This window comes from Diabrotica virgifera, chromosome 3, assembly GCF_917563875.1.
Source record: "Diabrotica virgifera virgifera chromosome 3, PGI_DIABVI_V3a".
NCBI classification, from domain to species: Eukaryota; Metazoa; Arthropoda; class Insecta; order Coleoptera; family Chrysomelidae; genus Diabrotica; species Diabrotica virgifera.
The window spans coordinates 78,273,604-78,296,324 of NC_065445.1; the positions used below are offsets into that span (position 1 = coordinate 78,273,604).

The following is a 22,721-nucleotide window of genomic DNA, read 5'->3' on the forward strand; positions in this document are numbered from 1 at the left end:
GGGTTTTCCCAGCTGTTATCTCAGTACTTTTTTATTTACTAGTAACCCAATTACTCCTTGGACGTTTTTATTATATATATATATATATATATATATATATATATATATATATATATATATATGTAAAATATTATACGGGAAATAAATATTCTACCTTCGTCTGTGCTGCCATCTTGGGAACGTTTTCGCTGTCTACAGCTCATCAGCCAAGCTCTCAGAACAGACGAAGATGTAGAATATTTCCTCCGTATACCCAAGGCCGTAAGACAGCCATGCAGTCCTTATGGGACTAGCGCAATCTGAGTTAGTTAGAAGCAACCTACCTTGCTCGTTTCGGTACGAAACCGATCTGTGCCTCTACTTTGAGGCCACGAGATGTCACCTGGTATTTATTGAAAAATACCTACGGCGTCAAACAAGCAGGAAATAATCGCAACTTTCTACTTTTTAAAAAGTATGAAAATAATATGTAAAATATTATACGGGAAATAAATATTCTACCTTCGTCTGTGCTGCCATCTTGGGAACGTTTTCGCTGTCTACAGCTCATCAGCCAAGCTCTCAGAACAGACGAAGATGTAGAATATTTCCTCCGTATACCCAAGGCCGTAAGACAGCCATGCAGTCCTTATGGGACTAGCGCAATCTGAGTTAGTTAGAAGCAACCTACCTTGCTCGTTTCGGTACGAAACCGATCTGTGCCTCTACTTTGAGGCCACGAGATGTCACCTGGTATTTATTGAAAAATACCTACGGCGTCAAACAAGCAGGAAATAATCGCAACTTTCTACTTTTTAAAAAGTATGAAAATAATATGTAAAATATTATACGGGAAATAAATATTCTACCTTCGTCTGTGCTGCCATCTTGGGAACGTTTTCGCTGTCTACAGCTCATCAGCCAAGCTCTCAGAACAGACGAAGATGTAGAATATTTCCTCCGTATACCCAAGGCCGTAAGACAGCCATGCAGTCCTTATGGGACTAGCGCAATCTGAGTTAGTTAGAAGCAACCTACCTTGCTCGTTTCGGTACGAAACCGATCTGTGCCTCTACTTTGAGGCCACGAGATGTCACCTGGTATTTATTGAAAAATACCTACGGCGTCAAACAAGCAGGAAATAATCGCAACTTTCTACTTTTTAAAAAGTATGAAAATAATATGTAAAATATTATACGGGAAATAAATATTCTACCTTCGTCTGTGCTGCCATCTTGGGAACGTTTTCGCTGTCTACAGCTCATCAGCCAAGCTCTCAGAACAGACGAAGATGTAGAATATTTCCTCCGTATACCCAAGGCCGTAAGACAGCCATGCAGTCCTTATGGGACTAGCGCAATCTGAGTTAGTTAGAAGCAACCTACCTTGCTCGTTTCGGTACGAAACCGATCTGTGCCTCTACTTTGAGGCCACGAGATGTCACCTGGTATTTATTGAAAAATACCTACGGCGTCAAACAAGCAGGAAATAATCGCAACTTTCTACTTTTTAAAAAGTATGAAAATAATATGTAAAATATTATACGGGAAATAAATATTCTACCTTCGTCTGTGCTGCCATCTTGGGAACGTTTTCGCTGTCTACAGCTCATCAGCCAAGCTCTCAGAACAGACGAAGATGTAGAATATTTCCTCCGTATACCCAAGGCCGTAAGACAGCCATGCAGTCCTTATGGGACTAGCGCAATCTGAGTTAGTTAGAAGCAACCTACCTTGCTCGTTTCGGTACGAAACCGATCTGTGCCTCTACTTTGAGGCCACGAGATGTCACCTGGTATTTATTGAAAAATACCTACGGCGTCAAACAAGCAGGAAATAATCGCAACTTTCTACTTTTTAAAAAGTATGAAAATAATATGTAAAATATTATACGGGAAATAAATATTCTACCTTCGTCTGTGCTGCCATCTTGGGAACGTTTTCGCTGTCTACAGCTCATCAGCCAAGCTCTCAGAACAGACGAAGATGTAGAATATTTCCTCCGTATACCCAAGGCCGTAAGACAGCCATGCAGTCCTTATGGGACTAGCGCAATCTGAGTTAGTTAGAAGCAACCTACCTTGCTCGTTTCGGTACGAAACCGATCTGTGCCTCTACTTTGAGGCCACGAGATGTCACCTGGTATTTATTGAAAAATACCTACGGCGTCAAACAAGCAGGAAATAATCGCAACTTTCTACTTTTTAAAAAGTATGAAAATAATATGTAAAATATTATACGGGAAATAAATATTCTACCTTCGTCTGTGCTGCCATCTTGGGAACGTTTTCGCTGTCTACAGCTCATCAGCCAAGCTCTCAGAACAGACGAAGATGTAGAATATTTCCTCCGTATACCCAAGGCCGTAAGACAGCCATGCAGTCCTTATGGGACTAGCGCAATCTGAGTTAGTTAGAAGCAACCTACCTTGCTCGTTTCGGTACGAAACCGATCTGTGCCTCTACTTTGAGGCCACGAGATGTCACCTGGTATTTATTGAAAAATACCTACGGCGTCAAACAAGCAGGAAATAATCGCAACTTTCTACTTTTTAAAAAGTATGAAAATAATATGTAAAATATTATACGGGAAATAAATATTCTACCTTCGTCTGTGCTGCCATCTTGGGAACGTTTTCGCTGTCTACAGCTCATCAGCCAAGCTCTCAGAACAGACGAAGATGTAGAATATTTCCTCCGTATACCCAAGGCCGTAAGACAGCCATGCAGTCCTTATGGGACTAGCGCAATCTGAGTTAGTTAGAAGCAACCTACCTTGCTCGTTTCGGTACGAAACCGATCTGTGCCTCTACTTTGAGGCCACGAGATGTCACCTGGTATTTATTGAAAAATACCTACGGCGTCAAACAAGCAGGAAATAATCGCAACTTTCTACTTTTTAAAAAGTATGAAAATAATATGTAAAATATTATACGGGAAATAAATATTCTACCTTCGTCTGTGCTGCCATCTTGGGAACGTTTTCGCTGTCTACAGCTCATCAGCCAAGCTCTCAGAACAGACGAAGATGTAGAATATTTCCTCCGTATACCCAAGGCCGTAAGACAGCCATGCAGTCCTTATGGGACTAGCGCAATCTGAGTTAGTTAGAAGCAACCTACCTTGCTCGTTTCGGTACGAAACCGATCTGTGCCTCTACTTTGAGGCCACGAGATGTCACCTGGTATTTATTGAAAAATACCTACGGCGTCAAACAAGCAGGAAATAATCGCAACTTTCTACTTTTTAAAAAGTATGAAAATAATATGTAAAATATTATACGGGAAATAAATATTCTACCTTCGTCTGTGCTGCCATCTTGGGAACGTTTTCGCTGTCTACAGCTCATCAGCCAAGCTCTCAGAACAGACGAAGATGTAGAATATTTCCTCCGTATACCCAAGGCCGTAAGACAGCCATGCAGTCCTTATGGGACTAGCGCAATCTGAGTTAGTTAGAAGCAACCTACCTTGCTCGTTTCGGTACGAAACCGATCTGTGCCTCTACTTTGAGGCCACGAGATGTCACCTGGTATTTATTGAAAAATACCTACGGCGTCAAACAAGCAGGAAATAATCGCAACTTTCTACTTTTTAAAAAGTATGAAAATAATATGTAAAATATTATACGGGAAATAAATATTCTACCTTCGTCTGTGCTGCCATCTTGGGAACGTTTTCGCTGTCTACAGCTCTTCTGAGAGCTTGGCTGATGAGCTGTAGACAGCGAAAACGTTCCCAAGATGGCAGCACAGACGAAGGTAGAATATTTATTTCCCGTATAATATTTTACATATTATTTTCATACTTTTTAAAAAGTAGAAAGTTGCGATTATTTCCTGCTTGTTTGACGCCGTAGGTATTTTTCAATAAATACCAGGTGACATCTCGTGGCCTCAAAGTAGAGGCACAGATCGGTTTCGTACCGAAACGAGCAAGGTAGGTTGCTTCTAACTAACTCAGATTGCGCTAGTCCCATAAGGACTGCATGGCTGTCTTACGGCCTTGGGTATACGGAGGAAATATTCTACATCTTCGTCTGTTCTGAGAGCTTGGCTGATGAGCTGTAGACAGCGAAAACGTTCCCAAGATGGCAGCACAGACGAAGGTAGAATATTTATTTCCCGTATAATATTTTACATATTATTTTCATACTTTTTAAAAAGTAGAAAGTTGCGATTATTTCCTGCTTGTTTGACGCCGTAGGTATTTTTCAATAAATACCAGGTGACATCTCGTGGCCTCAAAGTAGAGGCACAGATCGGTTTCGTACCGAAACGAGCAAGGTAGGTTGCTTCTAACTAACTCAGATTGCGCTAGTCCCATAAGGACTGCATGGCTGTCTTACGGCCTTGGGTATACGGAGGAAATATTCTACATCTTCGTCTGTTCTGAGAGCTTGGCTGATGAGCTGTAGACAGCGAAAACGTTCCCAAGATGGCAGCACAGACGAAGGTAGAATATTTATTTCCCGTATAATATTTTACATATTATTTTCATACTTTTTAAAAAGTAGAAAGTTGCGATTATTTCCTGCTTGTTTGACGCCGTAGGTATTTTTCAATAAATACCAGGTGACATCTCGTGGCCTCAAAGTAGAGGCACAGATCGGTTTCGTACCGAAACGAGCAAGGTAGGTTGCTTCTAACTAACTCAGATTGCGCTAGTCCCATAAGGACTGCATGGCTGTCTTACGGCCTTGGGTATACGGAGGAAATATTCTACATCTTCGTCTGTTCTGAGAGCTTGGCTGATGAGCTGTAGACAGCGAAAACGTTCCCAAGATGGCAGCACAGACGAAGGTAGAATATTTATTTCCCGTATAATATTTTACATATTATTTTCATACTTTTTAAAAAGTAGAAAGTTGCGATTATTTCCTGCTTGTTTGACGCCGTAGGTATTTTTCAATAAATACCAGGTGACATCTCGTGGCCTCAAAGTAGAGGCACAGATCGGTTTCGTACCGAAACGAGCAAGGTAGGTTGCTTCTAACTAACTCAGATTGCGCTAGTCCCATAAGGACTGCATGGCTGTCTTACGGCCTTGGGTATACGGAGGAAATATTCTACATCTTCGTCTGTTCTGAGAGCTTGGCTGATGAGCTGTAGACAGCGAAAACGTTCCCAAGATGGCAGCACAGACGAAGGTAGAATATTTATTTCCCGTATAATATTTTACATATTATTTTCATACTTTTTAAAAAGTAGAAAGTTGCGATTATTTCCTGCTTGTTTGACGCCGTAGGTATTTTTCAATAAATACCAGGTGACATCTCGTGGCCTCAAAGTAGAGGCACAGATCGGTTTCGTACCGAAACGAGCAAGGTAGGTTGCTTCTAACTAACTCAGATTGCGCTAGTCCCATAAGGACTGCATGGCTGTCTTACGGCCTTGGGTATACGGAGGAAATATTCTACATCTTCGTCTGTTCTGAGAGCTTGGCTGATGAGCTGTAGACAGCGAAAACGTTCCCAAGATGGCAGCACAGACGAAGGTAGAATATTTATTTCCCGTATAATATTTTACATATTATTTTCATACTTTTTAAAAAGTAGAAAGTTGCGATTATTTCCTGCTTGTTTGACGCCGTAGGTATTTTTCAATAAATACCAGGTGACATCTCGTGGCCTCAAAGTAGAGGCACAGATCGGTTTCGTACCGAAACGAGCAAGGTAGGTTGCTTCTAACTAACTCAGATTGCGCTAGTCCCATAAGGACTGCATGGCTGTCTTACGGCCTTGGGTATACGGAGGAAATATTCTACATCTTCGTCTGTTCTGAGAGCTTGGCTGATGAGCTGTAGACAGCGAAAACGTTCCCAAGATGGCAGCACAGACGAAGGTAGAATATTTATTTCCCGTATAATATTTTACATATTATTTTCATACTTTTTAAAAAGTAGAAAGTTGCGATTATTTCCTGCTTGTTTGACGCCGTAGGTATTTTTCAATAAATACCAGGTGACATCTCGTGGCCTCAAAGTAGAGGCACAGATCGGTTTCGTACCGAAACGAGCAAGGTAGGTTGCTTCTAACTAACTCAGATTGCGCTAGTCCCATAAGGACTGCATGGCTGTCTTACGGCCTTGGGTATACGGAGGAAATATTCTACATCTTCGTCTGTTCTGAGAGCTTGGCTGATGAGCTGTAGACAGCGAAAACGTTCCCAAGATGGCAGCACAGACGAAGGTAGAATATTTATTTCCCGTATAATATTTTACATATTATTTTCATACTTTTTAAAAAGTAGAAAGTTGCGATTATTTCCTGCTTGTTTGACGCCGTAGGTATTTTTCAATAAATACCAGGTGACATCTCGTGGCCTCAAAGTAGAGGCACAGATCGGTTTCGTACCGAAACGAGCAAGGTAGGTTGCTTCTAACTAACTCAGATTGCGCTAGTCCCATAAGGACTGCATGGCTGTCTTACGGCCTTGGGTATACGGAGGAAATATTCTACATCTTCGTCTGTTCTGAGAGCTTGGCTGATGAGCTGTAGACAGCGAAAACGTTCCCAAGATGGCAGCACAGACGAAGGTAGAATATTTATTTCCCGTATAATATTTTACATATTATTTTCATACTTTTTAAAAAGTAGAAAGTTGCGATTATTTCCTGCTTGTTTGACGCCGTAGGTATTTTTCAATAAATACCAGGTGACATCTCGTGGCCTCAAAGTAGAGGCACAGATCGGTTTCGTACCGAAACGAGCAAGGTAGGTTGCTTCTAACTAACTCAGATTGCGCTAGTCCCATAAGGACTGCATGGCTGTCTTACGGCCTTGGGTATACGGAGGAAATATTCTACATCTTCGTCTGTTCTGAGAGCTTGGCTGATGAGCTGTAGACAGCGAAAACGTTCCCAAGATGGCAGCACAGACGAAGGTAGAATATTTATTTCCCGTATAATATTTTACATATTATTTTCATACTTTTTAAAAAGTAGAAAGTTGCGATTATTTCCTGCTTGTTTGACGCCGTAGGTATTTTTCAATAAATACCAGGTGACATCTCGTGGCCTCAAAGTAGAGGCACAGATCGGTTTCGTACCGAAACGAGCAAGGTAGGTTGCTTCTAACTAACTCAGATTGCGCTAGTCCCATAAGGACTGCATGGCTGTCTTACGGCCTTGGGTATACGGAGGAAATATTCTACATCTTCGTCTGTTCTGAGAGCTTGGCTGATGAGCTGTAGACAGCGAAAACGTTCCCAAGATGGCAGCACAGACGAAGGTAGAATATTTATTTCCCGTATAATATTTTACATATTATTTTCATACTTTTTAAAAAGTAGAAAGTTGCGATTATTTCCTGCTTGTTTGACGCCGTAGGTATTTTTCAATAAATACCAGGTGACATCTCGTGGCCTCAAAGTAGAGGCACAGATCGGTTTCGTACCGAAACGAGCAAGGTAGGTTGCTTCTAACTAACTCATATATATATATATATATATATATATATATATATATATATATATATATATATATATATATATAAATATTATATATATATATAAATATTATATATATATATATATATATATATATATATATATATATATATATATATCTAAATACCTGTTATATATATATATATATACCGGGTGGTGAATCGGAAAACGGGCCATAGGAAACTCAATGTAAAATTCTAAACTGTTGAATTCCTGCTTCCCTAAGTATTTTACATCAAAAGTCATGGGAAACTATTTGTAGGGAACTGAAATCTGTATCGAAAACACGTGTTAAAATTGTTCTAGGAACTAAATGTACTCCAAAATTTTGCAAAAATATAATACATTTTTCAGGCCACCCCTAAAAGTCAGGCCACACGTAGTGCATGAATGTTTATGATGTGTTGCGTTTGATGATATTGATGTACGATGTGTGACAATTTGAATTGTCAATATTTTTATTTTATGATTAAATATTTATAAACAATAAATTTTATTAAAAATACTACTACTACACTAGTAAACAATAAATATTACTTTGTAAACAGTAAATTGTATTGTTTAGATAATTACATTTTTTAGATAATAAATTCTATTGTTTATAAAGTAAAGTTAATGAAATGTACCTACTCAGTTGACGAAAAATCGCAATGTTTAATTCAGGCAATAGTGCGAGCACTGCCAGATTTTATTTAACATAATGATACACTCCAATTCAATTCCAGGTTAAACAACAATTCAAAGAATTTCAATATAATTTTACTGTGATCCTTATTCCTAAATTGTAACTATACATTTTTATTATTTAAGGAACGAATAAAAATAAATTATGATAATTTCTAAACATAAAACTATAATAAATGTTCAAACAATCCGCCATTTTGTACTAAACAGTATCCCAATCTATCGTAAAATTCTCGTCTAACATTAGCTAGAACGCGTGGCGTTATTTTTGCACACTCTTCAATAATTCTAATTTTTAATGCTTCAATATCGGTAAATTTTTGATCAGAATAAATTTTTGATTTTAGATAGCCCCAGAAAAAATAATCGTTTGGAGCTAGATCTCCCGATCTCGGAGGCCACTTAATGTTACAATTAGGTCCAATCAAACAATTATTAAAGCTGTTTTTAAGGAATTCTTTAACCTCACGGTTATTGTGCGCAGGGCATCCATCCATTTGAAACCAAATTTCTTCTTCATCTGGAGCTACTTCTGCAAGTCTCGGTAAAATCTTTTCTTGTAGCAAGTCTAAGAACTTTTCTGAATTTAAATTTTCCTCGTAGAAAAATGGCCCAATAATATTGTGTCTAAATATTCCCAACCAGACATTTATTTTTCGACGGTATTGGGTATGGCTTTCAATAATGTTTTCAGGCTTTCTTGTCGACCAAACCCTATAATTTTGAACATTTGGTTCATTATTCAATGTACATTCATCACTAAACAAAATGTTTTTTAAAAATTGTCTGTCTGCATTAGCTTTCTCTAAAAGTTCAAAACAAAATTCCCCTCGTCTCTCAGCATCTCCTTGTCTTAGTTCTTGATGACGTTGAAATTTATAAGAACGGAATTTATTCTTTTTCAAAATTTTTAATGCCGTGGAATTATGAATATTAAACTGGTCTGCAATAGTCCGAGAACTTATTTTAGGATTTTCTACTACCGCTGTTAATACATTTATTTCATTTTGATTTTCTAAATTTCTTGGTACCTCAGCAAAATTGTTTATACAGGTACACTTAGAAATCAGGGTTCCAGTATTTTCAAAATTTTGTAAAATCCTTTGAATTGTTGAATGACTTGGAATTGGTCTATCGGGATATTTTACACTAAATAAAGATCTGACACTTCGCGCACTATTGCCTAAATATAGCAGTTTTATTATTTCTAATTTCTCCGCAACTGAGTACATTTTTGAATCAACTTTATTTTTTAAACAATAAATCACAAAATAAATAATATTTTGGCAATTCAAATAATTGTCAAATATCAGAAACGTCAATATGCCCAAACGCAACATTATGTCATAATATATTCTTGCAATACGTGTGGCCTGACTTTTAGGGGTAGCCTGAAAAATGTATTATATTTTTGCAAAATTTTGGAGTACGTTTAATTCGTAGGACAATTTTAACATTTGTGTTCGATACAGATTTCAGTCCTCTACAAATAGTTTCCCATGACTTTTGATGTAAAATATTTAGGGAAGCAGGAATTCAACAGTTTAGAATTTCCCATTGAGTTTCCTATGGCCCGTTTGACGATTCACCACCCTGTATATATATTATATATATATATATATATATACACCGTCCTTCGGCGTCAACGCCCTTCGGTAGGGGATCTATGGAGGAGTATCACCAAGCCCTTATCCCTTGCCGTATCACTCTCCGATCAGACGCCAGTATATTCCAGACCAAGCCGTAGACTCTATTGAGTTTTATACTACGGCGTTGGGCTTTTATAAATTTCATGACCTAGCTGAGGCTCGAACCAGCGACCGCCAATCCACTAAACTTGTCGATCAACTGCGCCTCAGCTAACTGGACCGTTTAGATCGACACATGGATAAATACAAGCTATTATTAAAGCAAAAGCAGAAAGGCCATTTTCGTTGGATGTGCCTATTCAGTTAATTAATTTATGTGGCCAGCACTCTTTTGCACAAAATACGCTTTGTGATATTTTTCGGAACTGTAGAGGCAATTTTTAATTTTTTTTCTGCTACCACTAGCTGCTGGGAAGTGCTTATTAAACACAGCAAATCATCTGTTACATGACTTTCCACAATGCGTTGAAGTGCTCACCGTGCTGCAATTAAAGTACTGGCAGAACATTTTGATAGTTTGTTGCTGCAATTGACGAATTATAGCAATAAGAAAATTTAGACACCAGAGGTGCTGCACATAACCATATGCCCGATGTGTGTAATTTCACATTTTTTTGTTATATTTTATTTTGGAATCATGTATTAAGAGAAATAAATTTGTGTCGGATTGAATTGCAAAGTAAAGGCATAACCGTTGATCAATCAGCCACGAAAATAGGTGCACTTTATATTGAAAAAAACGTGGTCATATTATAGCTGAATAGAATAGATATTGCCACGAAAAAATATGAGGACGACGACATTCCTACCAAAAAACGAATTCAGGACTCGCACTTCGAGCCGAACTTCAATATATTTTGAACTATTCAATATTGAACTTGAAATCAGATCAAAGTCCATTCATGACGTGGCTTCATTGTTCGAGGTTATGCAGACACACTTTGCTTTTTACGAACAGTGAACAGTTCAAATTAGATGTTTCAACATTTTGTGACTTTTGCCATGAGGAGGTATCAGAAGCAGACCTTATCTGAAGACATTTACAAGCGGCCAATATTACAGTATTACATATAGAAAATTACAGTATTATCTATTACATATAGAAACTTATCACCTACGACCTACACAGTCCTACTAATATGTATTAGTAATAATGTTAACACAATATCAAACGAAAACTAAAGAACATATATATTTTATTCAGTTAATACATCTATTATTCAATATGTTTTTGTTTTTGACCATGATCTTCAGTCGGAATGGCTCCAACTTCTTGTAACAGTTTCTTCTTCTCTTCAAAATAATTTTTGTACCAGTCTATATGTTCAATTTTAGCTTCTACAGTTAGATATGGATTTTTTGAAAGACCAACACAAACTAACTCCATAAAATGTCTTATCGGTCCTTTTTGGGGACACCACGGTTCCAAATGCTCTTCAAGGAATATATGTTTTGAGAAATCTACTTTCTTTTCTTCTTCTAAACCTAAAATCATAAAAAAAATTTGAGGTTATCGAGTAAAGTTTTAACAGAGACCAAATTTTAACAGACTCTATATTTAATTAATCTAATCTGCTTCGAACAGTAAACATAGTGAAATAGAAAAATTAATCAACAGTTTGCAAAGATAATAATAATCTCTCGTTTTATACCGCTAACGCGGCTTTGAGATTATCTGGTAGTCTGCTATCTCTTGGGCCTATGGTGTACAGGAAAGGTAACAGGGCCAGTGTTACTCTTCAACCGACTATTATTAGCCTTGGTTCTACCCAAGGTACTCATTTTATGACCTGGGGCCTTAAGATATTTAAAAATATCTAAAGTTTAATTCAATAAGCGATGCAGGGCATGTAAACAACGATAAACTTAACAGATAATTGTTAAAGATGTTCCAAATGAGTCTACTCGTTCCGATAAGTAACAGTATAATTATGACACTTTATTATTTTTTTCTTTTCTCAACTATTAGTGTTTATTGCATAGTAAATAAATTATTGTAATCACTAAATACATAGTAAGTGAAAAAATAATCCGATTTAGAAAATTAATGAATAATGCATGCGTACATGCAAGCAACAGTTACGATTTTTTGACATGTATATCATACTAATGACTTCATTCATCTGGGCGTGATGACGTTATCGATGATTTTTTTAAATGAGAATAGGGGTCGTGTAATAGCTCATTTGAAAGGGTATTTAATTATCTATTCAGTAATATCAACAGCAACATAATTATTTATACAGGGTGTCCAAAAAAATTTCTTAAATTAAATTAATTGACACAAAAAGATGAATGTATGTAATTTGTTTAATTCTGAATACCTTTAACTGCTGCCAGAAAACATAAAAATGTTTTATTTAAAAAATAAGCATTGATTTTCGCTTAAACGAAATGTTCAAATTTCCAAGAGGCAGGTGGGTGGCAGCTCTAACATTGAATTTAAGCGAAAAGCAATATTTATTTGTCCAATAAACACGTTTGCCTATAACAGTATAATTATGACACTTTATTATTTTTTTCTTTTCTCAACTATTAGTGTTTATTGCATAGTAAATAAATTATTGTAATCACTAAATACATAGTAAGTGAAAAAATAATCCGATTTAGAAAATTAATGAATAATGCATGCGTACATGCAAGCAACAGTTACGATTTTTTGACATGTATATCATACTAATGACTTCATTCATCTGGGCGTGATGACGTTATCGATGATTTTTTTAAATGAGAATAGGGGTCGTGTAATAGCTCATTTGAAAGGATATTTAATTATCTATTCAGTAATATCAACAGCAACATAATTATTTATACAGGGTGTCCAAAAAAATGTCTTAAATTAAATTAATTGACACAAAAAGATGAATGTATGTAATTTGTTTAATTCTAAATACCTTTAACTGCTGCCAGAAAACATAAAAATGTTTTATTTAAAAAATAAGCATTGATTTTCGCTTAAACGAAATGTTCAAATTTCCAAGAGGCAGGTGGGTGGCAGCTCTAACATTGAATTTAAGCGAAAAGCAATATTTATTTGTCCAATAAACACGTTTGCCTATTTTCTGACAATAGTAAAACGTATTTTCAATTAAATAAATTACATACATTCTTCTTTTTGTCTCAATTAATTTAATTTAATATTTTTTTGAACACCCTGTATAAATAATTATGTTAATGTTTATACTAATAAATAGAGAATTGAATACCCTTTCAAATGAGCTATCACATGTTCCCTATTCTTATTTAAAAAAATCACCGATTACGTCATCAAGCCCAGATGGATGATGTCACTAGTATGATATATATGCCAAAAAAATTGTAATTTAAAAATAAATCTCGACCTGTTTCGGGATTTTTCGTTAAAGTCGCCGGTTTACGAAATAATGAATTTATGCGTCACTTTATCGACGCACTGTATACATTTTTATTTGTATAACGACCGTATCTATACGTGATTCTGATTCTGCTGATGAATTGGTTAAAAATACATTGAGTCCTCCTCGAAAACGAAGTATGTAAAAGAAGTCCTCATAGCGTTTAAGTCATTTTAATCCTAATAAATAAATCATTTTAAATGTGAAAGACAAGAAAATCGCGGGTTAGTGGTTGAAGATGGGTCGCGGACGTTTCCCCAACTGTCATCAATACGACTAACTTCACGCGTAACTTGATACGAGAATTATAAAAAAACATGCATTAAAATCCAGATCCCGTGATAAAGTGAGTACAAAGACATACATATTTGTTTCTTTGTAATTACAGCTTCAATTTACCGTACACTTCTCGTAGACTCTGCCGATAAGGTAGATTCGTGTTGGGGAAAAATATTGTGAAAAAGTGAATAATGAAAGTGAATAGTAATGAATAATGGAAAAACTATACCATTAAATCGAGGGATGAAACATACTGTGATAGATACTTTGAACGATTTTTATAATATTGATTATTAACACAATATGACAATTGGTCTAAAACTGAACATCAAAAAGACTAAATTCATGATTGTTACAAAGAAGCTATACACCAATATGAATTTAACCATAAATAATCAGCCAGTTGAAAGAGTTACGTCCTACAAATATTTAGGGGTTTGTTTCACTGATACTAATGACCAGACAAGAGAAATCAAGAGGCGAATTGAGATAGCGAGACAATCGTTTGTCAAAATGAAAAAGTTCCTATGCAGCCGGGACATAAATACAAACTTAAGAACGAGAATGTTAAGGTGCTATGTTTTCTCCGTTCTACTGTACGGCATGGAAGCTTGGACTCTGAAAAAGATAAACATCAAAAACATTGAGGCATTCGAGATGTGGTGTTACAGAAGAATGTGGAAAATAACATGGACAGAAAGAGTAACAAATCAAGATGTTTTGCTGAAGGAATGCGAAGTCATAAAAACCATACAAACGAAAAAACTGGAGTATCTAGGGCCACATAATGAGAAGAGAAAAGTACTCTCTGCTTACTCATAATCCAAGGAAAAATCTCGGGAAAGAGAAATGTGGGACGTAGGAGGATTTCCTGGTTGCGAAATTTAAGGGAGTGGTATGGGTGCAGTTCAATACAGTTGTTCAGAGCTGCAGCCAACAAAGTTAAGATTGCTGTGATGGTAGCCAACCTCCGATAGGAGACGGTACTGCAAGAAGAAGACAATTGAAGAAATTGTCGTATTCTCGAGTTCAAAAGTTAAGATATTTGAGGAAAACGTTGTAGTAGAAAAAAATTCTTTGTAGTGACTTTTAGTACCTTGTTCATTGTCTATGGGAAACTTCCAAAGCTTTCCTTGCTCTGTCCACAAAATCATTTGCTGGAAATAATTTGATGGGGGATGTGTGGTGGCTAGTTTTAAATCCCGTTCATATAACTTCTGCCAAGTATTTGTTTCATTCTCTTGCATGTCCTTGTTGGTAAAGATACCTAGAGGCTTACTACCAAAGAGGTCGATTTTTTGTACCACCCTGTAAACAAAAAATAATTAATGTTTTTGTAAGAGTAAGAAAAACAAATATTTCCAAAAATGAATCTTAGAGAAGTTGGATCTACATCAATGATAACTGAAAATTTACAACAGAGCCTTTACAGCTAGACTTATCAGTAAAGCTCGGATTATAGGCAAAATGCCTTTTTTTGTCTATTTTGCCTATTATAATTGTTTTTTGCACTTTTTGCCTTTTTTCGTAAATTCCGCCTATTTGTGCCTTTTTTAAAATTTCATGGTGCTACCCATGATATTATTCTATTACTAAACCATTCTATAATAAAATTTTGGGTCAATAATAAAATATCAATGGTTTGTTTATATAACAGATTTCTAGGAAAATGTACCTGATCGAGACTTGAGGGTTAACTATTTGGAAATCCCTAAGCTTTATTAGTTTATTATCAGTTGTACAGTCGGTTACTGTATCAGAGTTTAGTCACAAATTGCTATATCCTAGTTTAGTTTTGTTGCGTATACCGAAAAACAAAGAACACGTTTTAAAACGTTTTAGACATTTGTGTGAAAAGATGACATCTAAATTAAGGCTATGGATCGCACCTTATTCGGAACTTTCTCTAGAAGGAGATGGAGCATTTTGTAAACCATGCGGCAAATCGGTAAGTTTTATTTTTTCTCTTTTTTTCTCGTCCCACAACATAACTAAATTCTAAAGCGGTTTTAGAATTCTAATTATTTTTTTTTAATTCTCAGATTTGAAGTAGAAAAAAGTACTTTATTGACCAGCATTGTGGAACCCCACTTCATAAACGTAATTTGGAAAAATTTAATTCCTCTAAGTTAGCCCAAATATCTCTGCGGGATAGTTTAAGCAGTTCAAAAAAAAAGGAGGAAGACGCATTTAAATTTGATTTATGCCAGATGATGATTGCATCCAACATTTCTCTATATAAAGTTAATAACCCTAGTTTTAAATGCTTTTTCGAAAAATATCTTAATAAATCCTTACCGGACGAGAGTACATTGAGAAAACATACTGTGGAAAAATGGTATGTGGAATGTATTTCAAGAATTAAGCGGGAGTTAGAGGGTAATTTTTTGTATATTATCGTGGATGAAACGACAGATGTATGCGGCAGGTATATAGCTAATTTAATGATTGGAATTTTGAACGAAAACTTTGCGAGAAAACCTTATTTAGTTGCCGTTAAAGAATTGGAAAAAACAAACAATTTAACAATAAGTCGATTTATACAAGATAGTTTAACAAACCTCTTTTTATCCAACCCTATACTAGTGAATAAAATAGTTTTAATGCTTTCAATGCTGCGGCATATATGTTAAAAGCTGCTGTTAATTTAAAGATTTTTTATCCTAATTTAATTCATTGCACTTGTGTAGCCCACGGGGTAAATAGAATTGCTGAAGAAATAAGAAATTTGTTTCCGTTGGTAAATAATTTTATAAATTTTATGAAAAAAGTTTTTGTAAAGGCTCCGTTGAGGGTGCAAATATATAAAGAAAGACTTCCCGGTGTCCCTTTGCCACCTAAACCAGTAATTACAAGGTGGGGAACCTGGCTCGAAGCAGTTTTTTTACTTTGAACACTGCAATGAAATAGAATTAGTTATGTCAGAATTTGATGATGATATTTCCGAAGCCATTCGAGAAGCAAAAAAAATATTAAAACATCCCAAATTGAAACAGGAACTCGCTTATATCAATGACAATTATAAATTAATAGTTACAACAATTACCTTATTAGAAAAACAAGAGATAAATTTATGTGAGTCAGTAAAATTAATAGATAATTTAAAGACGAAAATTAAATCGGCACCAGGAAGTAACGGTCAATCAATTTAAAAAAAAATTAAATATGTTTTCGACAAGAATGAAGGTTTTTCGTTTTTATCTAATGTTGCTAAAGTTTTGAATGGGACATTTTCCGAGGAATTACAAATTATGCCAGATTTATTATCCGCTCTGAAATATGCTCCAATTACATCTGTCGATGTCGAACGTTCGTTTTCAATGTACAAATTATTTTAAATGATCGAAGACATATTTTTAAGACCGAAAATATTGAAAAACATTTAGTTGTTTCTATTAATGATAAAATTTTAAGTGGTTACAATAAATATACCTGCCTTAAGTTAATATTACGTTAATTCACTTTGTACAATAAATAATAAGTTATATTCCTTTATTGCCTATATTTTGCCTAAATGTTAATATTCCTGCCTTTTTTAATAAAAATCTTTGCCTATATAGGCGCCTTTTTCTTCAATTTTTGTTGCCTATAAATCCGAGCTTTACTTATCAGTCATGAAATAAACATGATCCAAAAGTCTAAAACTACGACGAATAGTGGTTTATTCAATGAATAAATTTATTCGACCAATAAAACTGACACATCTACTTTTAACCAACGTCAAATAAGACTAATTTATTTATCAAATAAATATTTACTCTTCGAATAAATTGGCAAGTTAATCTCGCTTTAAATATCTATCACAAAGAAAATTCGTCAATTTAACTTTAAATTATCAAAACTGTATTGAAACACAACAAAAATAAAATCGACTATAAATGTTATTCAACGAATGACTATTCAGCAATACATTTGTTGTTTGTAAGACCAGCATTAAAAGCTAAAAAATACATACATTTCTTGTTTGGGTTTAAATTGTTGCTGTGGTTTCCTCCCTTGGGACATAGGTTTCCTAGGATCTTGCCGTTGTTTTGCTTGCATATTTTGCAGGATATTCCTAATTTGTTCAGCCCTAGATTTTTCAGCTGATTTTACCTCTCTGTCAATTTTCATGCCTTTGACAATATCACTAAAAATATCAATAAATAAATAACAAACATAAATAAATAAATAATTGAAAAACAGAATTTTACACATAATATGTATAAAATTATAATATGTAAATATGACAATTGCTACTTCACATACATATTTCGAAAAGAATGTGATATTTTTCTTATAAAATATTTAAAATGCTTAGATGCCCCACCTAAACAATATTTTAACAATATAAAGAAAAAATGTTTTAATTTCAAGAGTAAAATTTTAAAACTACATCTTACTTTAAACTTTTAGAAGATGGTGTGCTATCACCGGGGCCCAAGAGTTTAGATAGTAATTCTGATTCAGTTTGTTTTGTATCACCACCTATATCCTTTGCCACGTCTGACACTGCATTTACCAATTTGGTTTCTGAAAAAATATGAATTAATTATATGACAAATATCTGTTCTATAACACTGTCTTCTACAAAATGAATAGGTATACTCCTTCGGACTTTAAGACAAAACTAAAATTGCTTGGAATCATTATATCTCCTGGGGGTCCGGACAAAAAATCCCTACAAATTATTCCTGGACAAAAAATCCACAGAAAAAAAATCCCCAGACAAAAAATCCCTACAAAAAATTCCGGACAAATAATCCACACAAATTTTTTTTTGGACAAAATATCCCCACAAAAAATCCCCAAGGAATATTTGCTGCCGAATAATTCTCTAAAAGTTTGTCCGTGAATGCAATTGATGCAAATGTTTTTCAGCCTCAGTGCATGAGAGCAGATATATCAGTATAAGATTTTGTATGTATCAAAACAATTGAAATTTCCACTAATTTCAATTCCAATGCCAGAACCGTGCATCGCAAGGAAAGTTATACAAAGTTTTTCGATTATTTTGACTTTTTGGTGCTTTTGGGAACAAATTTATGGGCACTACTATTCGATATCCATAAAAAAGGTTTAAAAATTTATCCAAAAATCAAACCAGACATAGCTGCTCGGGGAGAGGCAAGATAGGAGAAGGTATGTAGGAGGCCTTTGAAAAGATGCAGTCAGAAAAGAGCTGGAGAAAATGGGAGTGAAACAGTGGGAAGAAGTGGCACATGACCGACACACATGGAAGGCAATAGTAAACACGGCAAAGACTCTCGAAGAGTTATAACGCCATTGAAGATGATGATGATGACTAAATATTTTTGACGTTAAATTTGACAAAATGGAACAGGTTTTTTACTTTAATGTCAATAAAGATTATCGTTTTCAGGACCAGCAGTTACCATCACGAATAAGCAATGTTTTGAACAGAGTTATTCAAAGCAGAGTGAGCAAAAGATTTAAGCGAATAATTACAATATGATTCCCACAGCCCAAAAACTCACAATTGGAATTTGAAATTTGATAATCGAAATTAAAATTCATGCTTAATTTTAATTGCTAATCATTATTTTCATGCCGAAAAGAGGTTTCATGGCGATTTCTATAATTCTAATGCACTGAGGCTGAAAAACAATTACGTTGATTGCATTCACGGGAAAACTTTTAGAGAACTATTCGGCAGCAAATATTTCTTGGGGATTTTTTGTGGGGATATTTTGTCCAAAACAATTTGTGGGATTATTTGTCCAGGATTTTTTGTGGGGATTTTTGTCCTGGGATTATTTGTCCAGGGATTATTTGTGGAGAATGTATTGTGGGGATTTTTTGTCCAGGATTATTTGTCCAGGGATTATTTGTCCTAGCTTCATCTCCTGGCATTGCCAATAATGTAGCCCCAATTAATTATTCTAAACTGTTTGTCCTTTGTCTATTGTGTGTTGTATAGATTTTAAGTAAATGTCTATGACATTCTAGGATGCACTGGATAGCTTCTTTTTTTTACCTGCCCCTGAAGAAGAGAAATAGCCAGAAACAAATCATCAAAAATCCAAAATAGATCATCTCCTAGCTGAACTACATAAAGAAAGTGGCCACGATACCATAACGGCACTTCAGCAGCTCGTAAAAGAAATATGGACACAGAAATCCCTCCCCATTGATTGGAACATTGGAATACTTTGCACCAAACACGAAAAAGAAGATATCTTTGAATGCTCTAACCACAAAAGAATTACGCTTATAAATGCAGCATATGACACCATATCCAAACCAAATAATAGGAAAATACCATGCTGGTTTCAGAGGTGGTAAATCGCCAATTCATCAGACTGCAACCCTGAGACATAATTTAGAAAAAACACTGGAATATGGCATAAATACTCACTACATATTTATAAACTACAATGCAGCCTATGACTCTTTAAATAGAAGAGAAATGATAAGTACAATGAAAGGGCTAGGAGTACCAAATCAATTACAGTGGAACCCCTATAAGTTGGCCGCTGATAACCCGGAAGTCCAGTTAAACCCGGATCGATTTTCATGAGACAAAACAAACATTTGTTCAGTTTGACAGTTTTTTTACCAAGAAATGAATAATACTGTATACAACTGTATGTAATTTAGATGTATGTATGGTCAATATGTATTTCATATTTTCGCAATTATAACGGATTTACTTGTAAGTATACAGTTTTGTATTAATGTTTACCATATTTTCCGGATAACCTGGATTTTCAGTAACTCAGATTGGCCGCTGACCCGATTAATCTGACTTATCAAGGTTCCACTGTAGTACTTAAATTTCACAAAATGAACCTTTGAAAAAGTTGATTTGTATACTGCTAATCCATGGGGATGATGTTGATGATAAGAAAATTTAAAATGATTTTCAAACGAGAATCATTGAAAAAATGTGCACAATTAACACCTTGGCTGAGTTTTACGAAACAAATAGACTTCTTATAACGCTGTTGTAACTCACTGTGACAAAAGTTCACTACAGGACATATGTGTCTCGTAACGCACTGAATTTAAGTTTATAAGTATCTCTAAACGCAGCCAGGGTGTTAAAACAAACTAACTTGACGTCAATCAATATATCTAAAAATATGTCCTCCTTAGAATGATAATCTCTTATCTACATTAACACTTACCAACACTTTCTACTTTTTTTGCCTGTCTCTCTTCCTTTGGAACCCTTTTACTTTTTGGTCTAGCCAACACTAAGTTAGAACTCTTAGCAACCTCATCATTCTAAAATAGTTAAAAAAACTGTCAACATTTTACTCAAAATGTACCTAAATAACTACTAGTGATGTAATGAATGTCATTTTTTGAACATTCGCGAATACGAATGTGAATATCTGCTACCGACATTTGCGAATGCGGATGTGAATATTCAGTTTTTTAAATTTGTTTCCATTTTTGTAATGTTTTCTAAATTTCTAATGAGAACTTATTTGATATTTAGTGTAAATCAACCTAAATCTTAAGCTATATTTTATTACATAATACCAAATAATAAAATAAAGTGAAGGCTAATAATACGACTAAGTATATACGAGGTTAAGTTACCTTTTCTTAATAAAAAAAAAGATGAGCAATGAATAGATTTTGCTTTTATTAACCTAATATTATCTTCAAATTATTTTTTTTCTGATAATTCATATTCGCAAAAATTTCACGGATGCGAATATGGAAAAATGTGCAAACATTCGCGAATGCGAATACGAATATTTGCTACATCACTAATAAGTACCCTTTCACACTAAGACACTGATGTCCGCCACCAGTGTTCAATTGCACAGGAAAGCACTGTTGAGCCACTAAAATCAGCCAGACACTCGAAAGTGGCTCGTCTGTAGTCATAAACAATGCTTTGCTGCTGGTGGCGGACACCAGTGTCTTAGTCTGAAAGGGTACTAACTTACTTGAATTAATTGTTGTAAAAGACTGTTAAGTTTGGTGATAGTTTCTTTATTTTTATTTTCTGTGTCTTGTTTAGATGGTAAACCCAGATCACTATCTGAACTAGAGCTGCTACTGCTACTGCTCGAACTACTGTCTTTTTTATTAGGCCCCGTGCTTTTGTAGGCATATGAATACTTTTGATAACAAACTGTAAATAATAAATTATTCTTGGACGAATTTTGCCTAAAAGATATTTATAATTAATGTTTTAGAAATTTAAATACAACATGTATACCTCCATATTAAGTTTAATTTGTTTAAACTCATTTTTAATTTTATGTAAAAACTAATTAATCAACATTTAAAGCAATTCAGACTTATTTTTTTAATTAATTTAATTCCATTCACCACTATTTGGAGGTTGTATATTATTATTCTTCTACTTCTGACCACAGTAAAGGACAGGATCTGTCATGTCATGTACTGTGCTTCTGACTTCTGGTGATTCTGGTTTTACAAACCAACATGTCTCTACTATGTAGTTCTTTGGCAATTTGGCATAAAGAACCTAAGGCTAAGGCTCCACGGGCGAGAAATTCACGCTAGCAGTAGCCGTAAAACGAACTTAAGGTTCCACGGAACGGAATAGGAATAGCCGAACTGAACCGACTACGCACAAGTCCTGGGCCATAGAGAAATAACAACAAGTTGTTATTTCTCATTTCTCTATGTCCTGGGCCCTGATTCTAAATCAAATTTCGACCAAAAACAAGTCGCTTTCAATATGGCGACTGTCGAAATTATTTGACACGGAGATGAATGAATGGCCAAAAGCGAGGTTAGGTTTAGTTTAGATGTGTTTTGTTTATTTCTTGCAAGGAAAACTAAATCAAAAGGTATTATAATATAGCTGGGTTTAATTGAAATTTGCTTGTTTTGAGGAATTAGATAGAATAGTATTAAATTAGAAATATAATAATTGAGAATGTCCACAACATGAATCATCAACTCAATGAAAGATGTGAGGTAATAATCTGGGAAAATTAGTAAAAAACAAGGAAAATTAATTACCAGCTATTTTATTGCTGGACATACTGAAATCTTAAGATTTCCTATATTAGTAATATAGCTGTGCAAAGTCCACAGAAAGTGTGCTATTTTGTTTATAAACAAATTAGCGCTCCGAAATCTTTTTTTTTATTATTGCTCTATAACTCCGAAAATTTTAACTTTAAACCAAAACACTCACATAAAAATTGACAGTAATTTAATTCTGCACATTGATAATTTATTCCAATTTCCTTCGACGGAAATTTTCTTCGGAAAATTCGGGTTTTCCAAACAAAATCTTTAATTTTCAACTAAAATTTGAGGGAAGTAATTATTTATCAATAATTAAATAATTTGGTGACAGTGACATAAAT

General features: G+C 34.9%; 1 protein-coding gene across 1 annotated transcript; it reads right to left on the reverse strand.

The window, feature by feature from the left end:
- Nucleotides 1–10,936: 10,936 nt before the first annotated feature.
- On the reverse strand, nucleotides 10,937–21,803 carry LOC114335971 (28S ribosomal protein S31, mitochondrial). The gene is made up of 7 exons (XM_050645250.1): nucleotides 21,593–21,803; nucleotides 21,318–21,540; nucleotides 20,541–20,640; nucleotides 17,793–17,922; nucleotides 17,366–17,539; nucleotides 14,507–14,718; nucleotides 10,937–11,242 (listed from the first exon to the last, which is right to left on the reverse strand). The coding sequence occupies exons 1-7, from the start codon at nucleotides 21,622–21,624 to the stop codon at nucleotides 10,974–10,976; spliced, it is 1,140 nt and encodes a 379-aa protein (XP_050501207.1). The 5' UTR covers nucleotides 21,625–21,803; the 3' UTR covers nucleotides 10,937–10,973.
- Between the last annotated feature and the right edge of the window lie 918 nt (nucleotides 21,804–22,721).